Here is a 12,797-nt window from a genome sequence, read left to right as displayed (position 1 = left end):
TGCCTGCGAAATGCGATAATGCAGCCCACAAAGCAATGTTTGTCCTTGGAATCATTTGCGGTTACCTCCCTTATGGATTGGAACTCTTCTAAGAAGGAGAAATAGATGAATTGTGGCCTCCAGCCTCAGAATGGCACACCTTAAAGGGACCCCATATTAGAGCAAGGTGACTTTAGTCACCTGCAGCGTGCAATCATGCATCTTTCTTTAATTTGTTAGCGCGTCGTTACAGAGAAGAGGAAAAGGTTAGATATGAAGACTGACATGAAGTACTAATTGACTGGTTCTTTCATGCTGCTCTTCACTGAGACAGCAAATTTCTTTTGAATATGTTTGAAATTAAAGCAAATCTGGGGAGATGTTATGGAAATTTTAAACCAAAGTCACCGTGTTCTTTAATCTGATTGGTTGAAAACGTGATCAAATCGTATTCGATTTCCGGAAATTCCAAGACTATTCACTGCGTATTGACACGTACAAATATCGCACACAATTGTATTGTTGTCTAGCTGAAACGGCCATCTGATGACACTTCACTACTGTACCCGTACTCGATGTAAAGCCATGTGGGCCTTTTGGTTTACTTTTGTGTTTACAATGTCGATAAACATCATGTGTTGGCCAATTTCCGGGTGTTATTGAGTATTTGAAACACGGGAATATCTCATTTGAAACCTCTGGCCAACACATGATGTTAATCTCCTAAGAAACTCCCAGTGTTATGTTAGGTACTTGCTCCCAGTCCATTATTCGGCCATCTAGACTGACATCATTTATTGCGTTTCATATATTGTTCGATTCCGGGCGATTAAACCCACCAATATTAAAGAGTAGATAAGGAAAGTAATTAACAAAGAACAAATTAGCAAACATTTAAGTCTTTTACAACAAAGGGGAACCGCATCTACTTATCATGAACATCAAAAAGGAGAAAATTCCAGCAAGTACAAATTTTGGCGGTGCCACTGTAGAAGTAAAGTGATATGTTTGTAGAATTGCCGCAGTGCGTTTGTAGAAGTAAATAAATATGTCTGTGGAATTGGTGCAGTGCGTTTGTAAAGGTAAAGAAAATATGTTTGTGGAATTGGTGCAGTGCGTTTGTAAAGGTAAGGAATATATGTTTGTGGAATTGGTGCAGTGCGTTTGTAAAAGTAAAGTGATATGTTTGCGGAATTGCCCCAGTGCGTTTGGAGAAGTAAAGAAATATGTTTGTGGAATTGGCACATTGCGTTTGTAGAAATCAAGTTATTTTTAATTAGAATTGCTGCAGTGCGTTTGTAAAGTTAAAGTGATATGTTTGTGGAATTGGTGCAGTGCGTTTGTAAAGGTAAAGTGATATGTTTGTGAAATTGGTGCAGTGCGTTTGTAAAGGTAAAGTGATATGTTTGTGGAATTGCCGCAGTGCGTTTGTAAAGGTAAAGTGATATGTTGGTGGAATTGCCGCAGTGCGTTTGTAAAGGTAAAGTGATATGTTTGTGGAATTGCCACAGTGCGTTTGTAAAGGTAAAGTGATATGTTTATTGGAATGCCGCGGTGCGCGTTTGTAAAGGTAAAGTGATATGTTTGTGGAATTGCTGCAGTGCGTTTGTAAAGGTAAAGTGATATGTTTGTGGAATGCCGCAGTGCGTTTGTAAAGGTAAAGTGATATGTTTGTGGAATGCCGCAGTGCGTTTGTAAAGGTAAAGTTATATGTTTGTGGAATTGCCGCATTGCGTTTGTAAAGGTAAAGTGATATGTTTGTGGAATTGCCGCAGTGAGTTTGTAAAGGTAAAGAAAAAATGTTTGTAGAAGTAAATGGCGGTATGTAAACGTTTGTAGTTTTGAGGTATCGTACATTGCCGCATCGAAGACAATAGTGGTTACATATGGGAGAGGTAGTATGAATAAAAGCAAAAAAAACCCACGAAACCCTTTCCATGTTCGTAATATCATATCCGCTAAAATCAGAGTCGTGTTCTCGAAAAGTGTATTATCATCATGGTGTTTATGAAACACTATCACATAGTGATGCTACGAAAAGGTAAGCGTATCCTGCATGTTGCTCAGGGCTTTTGTCATTCCGAATCATTGTGCATAAATGAAAATATTAAACAGACGAGGCGTTTTCACTGGTCTCGTATACAAGTCGAGTTTAACAAGTTTGAGTCAACGAGATTTCATCGATATATATAGAGGAATAATGCCATTGTAGGGAACCTTCCACCAATCTGGAATATCAACAAAAATAATAAATATGATTATAGTATGTATAACTTGAGTTCATGTGGTTGCAGTAAACGCCCGATTGAACTAAGACGTAAACAGTATACCAGATAGTCCGATAAACCCTTCCCTGCATGGATACAATATGTGAAGCCCATTTCTGGCGTCCCAGCCATAATTTGCTTAATAGTGCTAAACGCGGCGTAAATCCAAACTCACTCACTCATCACCGATAAAACCCAGCAGTCAAGGCATTGCAAAATGAGAATACATTTTTGATTTTGGTGGTCCTGTATATATGCATTATTAATTTCATACTAACATTTGTTATGATTATTTTTTAATGTATAACGAAATCAAAGGGACAACTAATTACATTTCGTTATAACCGTTGTTCGCTACACATTTCGACTAAGTATAAAGCATGTGGCCTGGACAAAACCAAACCCAGACTTTATATATGTCAGTTCGTTAGTGGAGTGTTCGTTATAAGCATAGTTTGCTGTTTACGTTTTGTCTGAAATTATCACAAACGTGATCGGGTTGCACTTGAGATGTGGTTGGTAGCTGTTAATAAATTCATTCACTTGTTCAATAATCTGACCATGGTCTAGTGGGTGGCACAAGAAAAAATAATGCTCATTTACAAAAAGTTACAATTTGTAAATATCATATTCACAAAATTTCCAAAATGGTAAAGATCATATTTACAAGGGTTGTAAATTTTTGTAAATTTAGGAAGGATTTTACTACTACTTCTTGCAATATCTGTTCCCAAGGATCACCATAAGTGTATAGACTTAACTATTTTACGCATCTTTTTGTGTGTTTGGTGTGTCTGTCGGACTGTCGAAGGTCGGTGGTTCGATACCCAGCGCGTGGTCATACCGAAAGACGTTAAAGATGGTACTTGTTTTGCCCTGCCTGATACTTTAGACAGAGTCGCTGGAGTCGGATGTCCTAATGCTTTGCGCTTTCTGTTTCAGAGCGGTCAAACTGGCATAAAGGTCCGTCTGGTATTAGCAACTGACAGTCTTCAGCAAACCATGCTTGCTGTAACAGGCGATGAACGAGATCGGGTGGTCGGACTTGGTTGACACATATCATCATATCCCTTTTGCGTTTAACAATGCTAGAGGTGTCAATGCATCAGGACACCGTCAGGGTGTAATGCACTAGGTATCAAATATATTAGAAGAGGTACTGCCTGCTGCAGTGATGATATTGTGTTATGTAAACATTGTAAAAGAATTGAGGATGAAATCCATATAGTTTATATTTGTAAACGCTATGAGGATATGCGTCGGCGTTACATTCCGAAAACGGTCCATGGATATTATTATTCACTCCGCAGCATATGTACATCATCCGAAAATAACATCATTTGGTCAAGTTCTTGTATGAAAATGGTAACCAACATCACTATTGTACGACCTTGTAGGATGGGTCGTTTGGCCTTTATACAAAATTAACCCTTCTTCTTCTTCAATCACTGTATTGTCTTGTCCAGATCATGTATTATTTAGTCATATAGCTGGAGTATTGTTGAATGCGGTGTTTAACAGCAAACAAACAAACAAAACATACGCATACGTACTACGCTGTACTCACGCCAATATCTCAAAGGCGACGTCAAACCGTATTCAACCTAATCTCAACCAACCTCACCCCTGGCAAACCATCTCAATTTCACCTCACCTATAAGACGATGAAACATGAGTAGGTGTATGTTTACTGCAAATGTTCTCACAAGTTCGTCAACATGACCAAGATTCATCACGCCGTCAAGACTCAACAGTACCACGTGAACCGTAGTTCAAACCAATGTAATGCCATTAATCCTGCATTACCACTTTCAGTCGAGTTGTGGAAAGGCGCCATAGTGTAATTTATCGGTTTTGCCTTGACACCAAATGTAAAATACTTCTCCTGGAAGGGACCATGCCTATTTTATAATCATTAAAAATGGATCTAACTCATTTTCTCGTTGTGGTCGGTTGCCATGGAAATCACCGACCGAATATAAGAAATACCATAATTATTTAAGTTGACTCTGAGAAATTGTCAATGAAGCATTGAGGGAACATTTTGCTGAATCTATATATTTCCAATTCGCAATTCAAGGGAACGGACTATCATGTTCGTTTTTAATCGACAAGAATTCACTCTTTCCACTGTTAGGTCATGGCGTTGTTTCGATCAACATCTTTGCGACTTATCATCCTGCTGCTGATTCTATGTAGTCCATCTCAGTGCTTGTATCGTATGGCGTTAGACCGGGGGACCCAAGCCCAATGTCGAGGGCGACTTAATGGTCGGGTGGTCAGTCTCTATGACTTTGACCTCATTGGCATGCAAAGTCTCATTCTATCAATCACTGGTTTGTCTGCTCCAGAGTCGATTACTTACAGGCGTTGGTGTAAACTGTGAACAGGCCTCACATCTCATGAATACGTCGAAACTAAAGAAGGAGAGAGCAACGTCGTCCTGAAGGTCATGTTTTCAAGGACGTGACGCACGACTGCCGTTTTATGTATGTTCAACAGAGTGTGAGTGATTTGCGGGATTATGAGATATATTGTGAGTGAATATGGTTTTCGCCACTTTTAGCAATATTCTAAGTAATATCACAGCAGAGATGGGCTAAACATTGCGTCCATCTAGAGAGCAAATTAATAAAACCGGCGTTTTCGGCGTGACGAGCAGATGCTTTAACCACAGCTACTTTACCGTCCGAGTTCCAAACAAATATTTGATCCGAATGGATCAACGAATAATACATCTCTGATTGTATTTAAACATAAACCAGGGGCATTGACGATCACATATTTTCAGTACATCAGCAATAAATCGCAACGGAACAACTCCATCTCCCCACCCCGACAAAAACCAAAACACCCAGCAAAACAACCAGCTAAAAATACCCCGATCAAAACCCCTCTCACAAAGCAGCTGATGTGTTGCCGTCATATTCCGTTTTTATATGCAAGTGGATTCTGTTATATTTTCAGATTTCGTTTTGGTAAAAAATGATCCTGACATTATGCATTCGGTGTTACATTAACCACAGCCACTTAACATTGCAAAGCCTTTGGTACGATTGTCGTACGTACGTCAAATAAGAGAGAAGTTACAAACGTCTAGCATCACCATCGCGGCATGAAGCGAGACTACTTGAGTACCCTGAAGCCGTGTTCCCCAGGTATGCGAAGCAGACGACACTTCGTTCCGCCATCTTGAAAATCATCGACATTATCTCAGGCAGTCTTTATTGATTGGCTGATTCCGCAGCGAAGAAGCTGCATCAGTCGGTTGTCGAGAGTTTTGGTAAGGTGATAATTCCTCTCCAGCTGATCGCTAGCAGATCAATTTGGTGATTGTTGCTCGCTCAACGCAATAAGATAGCAACCGTGCTACTCGCCCGGATTAATGGAAGACTTGAGAGGGACGGTGACTATCGGAGATCACTTCCACACTCCGTGCCCTATTGAATCGTCTTCCCGCTACTTTGAACGACGTGAGAATCTCAGCTAGCGATGATTACATCGTCTACTGTGGGAAATCAAATCAGTAAATACCTTACCTTGCACAAGAAACCCTTATACTGAACCGCTATAAAAAGATCAGATTCATTGAAGCTATGCGAGGGCTTGAAGGGAAGGTGTATTTGCAAATAGAAATTGGGATTCAATTTACAAAATTAAATATGATTTAGGGCATTCCCCGGACAAGATAGTTAGTACGTGTTAGGAGCGACAGTTCTTTGAGCAATATCATGTCCTTACACATATCAGGATCCTGTTATCAAAGTTTTCACAAACCACTCTGATTATGATCTTCGGTTTCTTAGAATCATACACACGCACAGAGTTATACGAAAACTTTGTCCCTACGGTCTATCAGGTGAAATTTACTTTAAAATTGCTATTTCACTTTATGCACAAACAAGTCTACCTGCATGCTGGTAATGCTTAAAGGCCAGGGGCGCAAACCTCCAAAACCCTGTGGCTTTCGCCAAATAGTGTCCCATTTGCTACCCCTCAGCAGTGATACGTTATCAGCCCGTGAGTGACAAGGCTGTAACGGCTATATGGGTGCCACTATATGGTCACCTATGAGGGTGAAAAACCACTTTTAACATTGTTGTTTTATTTATGCGCCAAACAACAGGTCTACTTGTATGCTGCCATGCTGGTCTACAGGCACTGAAAACCCACTTCGTGATCATATATCGGATCTGCCAGATCACTACAACGTATATGGAGACAAACTCCGTTCCGTGAAACATCGAAACCGAAGCTAACTTATTCCAGAATTCGGACACTAAAAATGTAGCGAAAAAGAAGTTCATGAGTCATGTGTCCAACCACAACCGGAATACAATCCGGCACGAACAAGATCCCATCGTTCATTAGTGACGCATGCGCGAAGAAACACTTCTCCCTCTGAGCAGTAAAGGAATATCACACAGGACACATCCTCAGACGTTGTGAGTCCAAATGGACAGACTATGAATACAAATGCCGGTCCTTCGACGGTAACAAACTAGCGAGAGTCTGGCAATCCATTGTATTATTATTCAGTCGTCACAACCGATATAATCTCTAATACGTATCACTTATCACGATGTGCTACGTCATTTATCACGCATTGCGACACCATTCATCACGCAGTTTCAAACTGCACTGATTAGGGCGGCCCCAAAAGACGTTTATATGATATATGGATAAATCCTGATAGGCATGAGTTTGAGATGGCGATACTAACTTGTTTTAAGTCTTTATGGTCGCTCAATGAACATGAATGCATGTCTGAATTTTATCCTGAAAGAACACGAGAGGTGATTTGATATCCCAGGATATAATTTGACATCCCCGGCACATAATTATTCCTGTTTGCATAATGATTGGATATTATCAAGACCGTCTATCTGGGTCATTCCGATGTCTATATAAACCAGGCAGAGTGAATGAGGTGTATTGTATGCAGCTTTTAGCAATACTCCAGCAATATCACGGCAGAGGACACCAGAAATGGGCTCCACACAGTGTACGTATGTGGGGAATCGAACCCTGGCCCTCGGCGTGACGAGCGAACGCATTAACCACAAGGTTACCACTGCCCCACCAGGCAAAGAATACACCTATGTTAAATGGTGGCAAGTCATTTCTATTCGAAGGTACCCATGAAGGTCCGGGTTAGAATGAACCTTCAGTAACCCATGTACAACTTAACTCACTCACTCACTTCTATTCGAAGGTGGTGTACATGTATTTGATACGGATAGAATAGTTCCTTTACGTTTGTTGTGTGTTCAGGACTGTTAAGTTTTCAAAAGGTTTGTAATGTTTTAATCAAAATCAATTTTCAAGTAAATACCTTGCTTTTTGCTCTTCAGTTCAATGGATAAACTTTATACTTTTTAAACAAAGCAGTACTTCAAAGTGCTCTGAAATACCACTCAAAACACACAAACACACTTTGTCATTTAAACTCAATTTGTTTACAAAACGCCTAACATTTCTAGAACTAAAACTAAAAAATAAATTAATCAACTCGCCTGACTAAGTGGCAATACAGATAATTAAGAGAGGCTTCGCCGAAAAGTGCGTTGGTTGCTGGCCAAATTGAAATCCTATTGGGTTTTAATATCTTTGAAAGCAATATTAAGTATGCTAGTGAAGTATCTAAATGTCATTCTGCAGTGTTGTTGTTTGATTTGCGTGCAAGGATTTTGAAAAGAACAAAAAATCTCCTACCTTTAAGACATTACTTTGATTAGTATTTCCGAGAACTAAACATCAGAGACTTCCGCCCCTGGGTGCTGGTATTTACATTTCAGTGGCGGTGTTTCATAAAACAAAGCATTTTTTGACGAAACAAAGCAGAAACAGTCGTTTGATGAAAATATCCTCCTTCACCCAGCTTTCAATCTACGTTTTATAAAAACGTCAGACCCTCAGGCAAAGCTTATGAAACTTCAACATTGTTTTCTTGATCTATCTTTTGCAAGTTTTAAGGCATCGGTTGGAAAATGACAAAAATAATAACAAAATTAAATATGTTTTTTTTGTTATGTTTCAGCCAACACAAGATAGGTTCGTTAGAAGAAAAAAACCCCACATCATCACAAGCTTTAACACTTGGAGTATTTTATTGGTAAGAGATTGAAATACAACACTTGGCTATTTCATCGGTAAAATATTAAATGCAACATTTTAGGGTGTTTTATTGGTAGGAGATTGAAATGCAACGCTTGGGGTATTTTATTGGTAGGAGATTGAAATACAACATTTAGAGTATTTTATTGGTATGAGATTGAAATGCAACATTTACGGTATTTTATTGGTAGGAGATTGAAATGCAACATCTGGGGTATTTTATTGGTAGGAGATTGAAATGCAACATTTAGAGTATTTTATTTGTTGGAGATTGAAATGCAACATTTAGGGTATTTTATTGGTAGGGTATTGAAATGCAATTCTTGGGGTATTTTATTGGTATGAGATTGAAATGCAGCATTTAGAGTATTTTATTGGTTGGAGATTGAAATGCAACACTTGGGGTATTTTATTGGTAAGAGTTTGAAATGCAACACTTGGGGTATTGTCTTGGTAAGAGATTGATGCGTACGAATATAGGCAAATGTTTGGGTAGATATATCATCCAGGCAACACGCATGGAATAAGATCATGATCGGTGCCAAACAACAAAGATGATAATAATATCCAATTAGTTCAAATAATGAGATATATTCACGTCACGTCATATAACGTCATCTGTTTCTCGCGACACGAATTGCAAGTGGGGAATACCTAAAACCAACCAATCATACCTGATAACAGAGATTGTAACATACGCTGTATGTTACTTTAAACAGCAAGGCAAAGAAAGCATTCATTTGGAAACTGACTTGACCTGAATATCAGGCTGAAAACAGCCACCGGCAAACACACGAAACGTATTGCCCAGAATCAATCATACTAAATCAACTACATCACCTTCGAATAGACATACCTTGTCTTGTTTTTGTCATCATGAGAAATGTGGGTGGTATGTAGTTTAGTTTCTTAAAATGTTTTAATGTTCTTATTTCCATTCGTTCATGTCTTGGTAGTATATTATAATCTGTTTCGGTAACGGAATATGAACACAACAGGCCACCAATTCGTCTCATATTACTGTAACGGGTTAATGCCTTGGATATCCACAAGTTTGTAATTTGCATGGAATTCCAGTAAGGCCATATATAAAAATATTTTTTGTTTCGTATTACTCGCCCTACTCGTAATTCATGACCCCACTGAAGACTTAAAAAATTACTATAAGAAAAAATGCAACTTGACTCTCAAAATGTGCACATGGATTTTTCCACACTTTAAAGTTTGGATTTTCTTAGCGTAGAAAAGGTTTAAATTTCCACAGTAATCAAGCGGTTTTGGACATAAATGTAAAATAAAAATCCGCCCACCTGAATGACCCATATTTATTTTTAAAAAAGTGACGAGAAACAAGAATATTTTTTATGGCCTAATTCGATATAACCAGTTAATCAGCAGATAACCATTTAGTAACTCCGAGATTAACAAACTTCTAAAGCAATGAGTGTTGTTGAATGTATGGGCATGTAGTTCTTAAATATGTTATAATGTTTCATTTCATTCATTGGTAGTATATCATAATCTGTTTGCAACGGGAATATGAACACAATCATATTACCAATCTGTCTCTGCATTACTGTAACGGTTGATGAGCCCGATATCACTGTTCATGAACAGTTAACGTTAAGTTTATCTCCAGAGAGGTTCAAGCTCTAAGCCTCGCTATTGACCATATATTGGTAATAAAGTGAGTCGATAGTGGTGGATGAACGTCGAGTCATCTGTCCTTCATTTTGTGACCTGATGAACTTCATTCTCTGCCGCAACACTGCTGCGCCAAGCCATCATAACTCCTCTGTCCTCACGTGCCTTGTCACCACGGGCAAGAAAAGTAGCCTTGAACCCAGCGAAATTTCATTTTCCGCTGCGGAATGTCAATAAAATAATATCATATTCATCAGGATATCGTTCAGCTTCTTAGAATCGTGCTGGCAGCCATATCCGATTATAGCCTCGGTCTCTTTAATAGAGAGCCTGGTTTCATTCAACCAATCTCAGCGTCTGAAAGGTTAAGGACTATAATCACGCTTGTAGCTTTGGGTAACGTTAATGGCAGAACGGGGAAATAGACTCAGAGCAGAAGTAATTCAAACATTTATCATTACAGATAACACACTGTTGAACGTATTCTTCATCACAAATAAACTGGTTTTAAGGATTATGCACCTAAAGAACTTGTAATGACAGTACCTTGCCAATGTCTTTGAGCACGAAAAGACTGATTGGTTCACCAGTATTCTTTCTTTCTTATATAACAGGTTATAGCGCAAAACCTGCCATATAAGTAAGAAATGAATAAGTAGATAAGTCAGCCAACAACAACAACAACAGCAACCACTACTACTACTACTATTCCTACTACTACGTACTAATACTACCGGGGCGGTGGAGTAGCCTAGTGGTTAGATGCGTGCGATCGTCACACCGAAGATCCGTTCGATTCTCTACATGGGTACAGTGTGTGAAACCCATTTCGTGTCCGTCCCCCCGCCGTGATATTATTGCTGAATATTGCTAAAAGCGGCGAAAAAAAAATAAACTCAGACACTCCACTACTAATTCTACCACACATCTAAAACCATTTCATTAGATCCAAATTTGCAATTTTACAATTTTGCTATTACGTACGTGATTCATTCCATCTTGATACACATACGACAAATGGATCAGAACAACAACAATGTGAACGATCTTTATTACGTCGCCAACGTCTGTAATGATTGACGCTAACCATATAACCAGGAAGTCGAGACGTGAACGTGAAGTTGCACAATACTGAAAGTAGCGATTTCTAGCACTGAAAGAAACCCTACTAAAAAGATATCAATAACACGAACAAGAAAATTTGATTTTGTTGTCGTTAAGGTTTTGCCCAAATTCCCTCAAGACATCAAATCGGCCATAAACCACGTCGTTTGAACGCCGAACGATTTTATGTTCTGTAATACTCAATGAAACGTTCTGGTGAAGACGAGCTTTACGGCATCAATGGTTGAAGCAAATGTGAGTAAGATGAGGTTTAAGAGGAGATTTCGGTGAAAATTACACCCCTTAGTTAGATAATATTCAATAAAAACGTAATGGCGTTTTGGACCATGTGTGATTGTGGTCGGAACAACTACCCTGACATTTCGATATTTATGAAGGATTTTTCAGACACGGAAATTGTCCTGATTAATGTGTTGATTGTAATTATTCCAACAAAAAACCACAGATAAATTATTAGAAATACTTCAACATGGGTGTGCCTGGAAGAGCTTGTTCCGAGAATGTTCCATTTACATTTATTCAAAAGCCCTTTGTCATATCTCCTGTACTTGATACAAACTCATGGTGATGAGTTATCTGAATTAGCGCTGTGACGACCCGTGAAGATACAGGTCAGAATTGATCTCTCAGCAACCCAGGCTTGTCGTAAGAGGTGATTAACGGGATCGGGTGGTCAGGCTCGCTGATTTGGTTGACACATGACAGTCTAATCCCATGTAAGTGTAGATCGATGTTCATGCTGTTGTACGCTGGATTGTCTGGTCCAGACTCGAGCCCGGCGTCATATAGTTGAAATATTGCTGAGTGCGGCGTAAATCAGCCCCCAAAAAAACAACAACAAAACCAACAACAACCAACCAAAACAACAACAAACACCCCAAGAAACCACCACCCCAAAACAAAACAAAACACAAACAAACAAAAACACCAAAACAAACACACAAAACAAAACAAAACCCCCACCCCCAAAACACAAAAACAAAAATAAATAAAAATAAAAACAAAGCAAATAAACAACAATAAAAAATAAAACACACAACAGCAATAAACATAGAAAAAAACCCAAAAGACTCCACACATATAAAAACCAAACATAAAAGCCAATATTCACCAGAACAAACACACACACACACACACACACACACACACACACACACACACACACACACACACATTAATATCACACACACACACCCACTTCAAGCATCAACTGGTTCCACTGAAGGTGGAACTATACCCAAGGAACTACTTACCACAGGTCATATGAGTGGAAATGTGCATACGCGATGATCCAAATACCCAGGTGTATTTATGAATAATAATACATAACACAAATTATGCATACTGAAGCTCTATCATTATTGCTCCTGAAACCGACCAGTGTGCAATTTGAGTATCTCAGCTTCCGAAAGAGGTCCAATACATGCCGCCCGTACTAAAACGCTAAAGGGTAAATGCCTCCGAGTCATTATAATCTTAACGAGCACCCATAAACTGCAACGTAAACGGAAGCATATTTGGTCCTCTGTATTCTGAATGTATCACTTGTCGTTGCTTTGGTTATTGCATCAGATAGATCCATGTTAACTTTCAAATTGGAACAAAGCGAAGAAATACAGCGTATTGCGGTAGCTAAATAATGTAACTGAACGCAAAGCATACCAA

The 12,797-nt window shown here is 39.0% G+C and overlaps 1 protein-coding gene across 1 annotated transcript in view; it reads left to right on the top strand.

Moving 5' to 3' along the window:
- Positions 1–11,351: 11,351 nt before the first annotated feature.
- The window catches only part of LOC124289287 (techylectin-5A-like), a 2,426-nt gene continuing 980 nt past the window's right edge, over positions 11,352–12,797 (top strand). Inside the window, exon 1 of the mRNA XM_046725898.1 lies at positions 11,352–11,366. Within this exon, the coding sequence (XP_046581854.1) occupies positions 11,352–11,366 (15 nt within the window). The remainder of the gene's footprint in view (positions 11,367–12,797) is intronic.

Source organism: Haliotis rubra, unplaced genomic scaffold (assembly GCF_003918875.1).
Source record: "Haliotis rubra isolate DU_JTF1 unplaced genomic scaffold, ASM391887v1 Scf439, whole genome shotgun sequence".
NCBI classification, from domain to species: Eukaryota; Metazoa; Mollusca; class Gastropoda; order Lepetellida; family Haliotidae; genus Haliotis; species Haliotis rubra.
The sequence above is the reverse complement of the archived record's forward strand: the minus strand, read 5'-3'. Positions and strand labels throughout refer to the sequence as shown.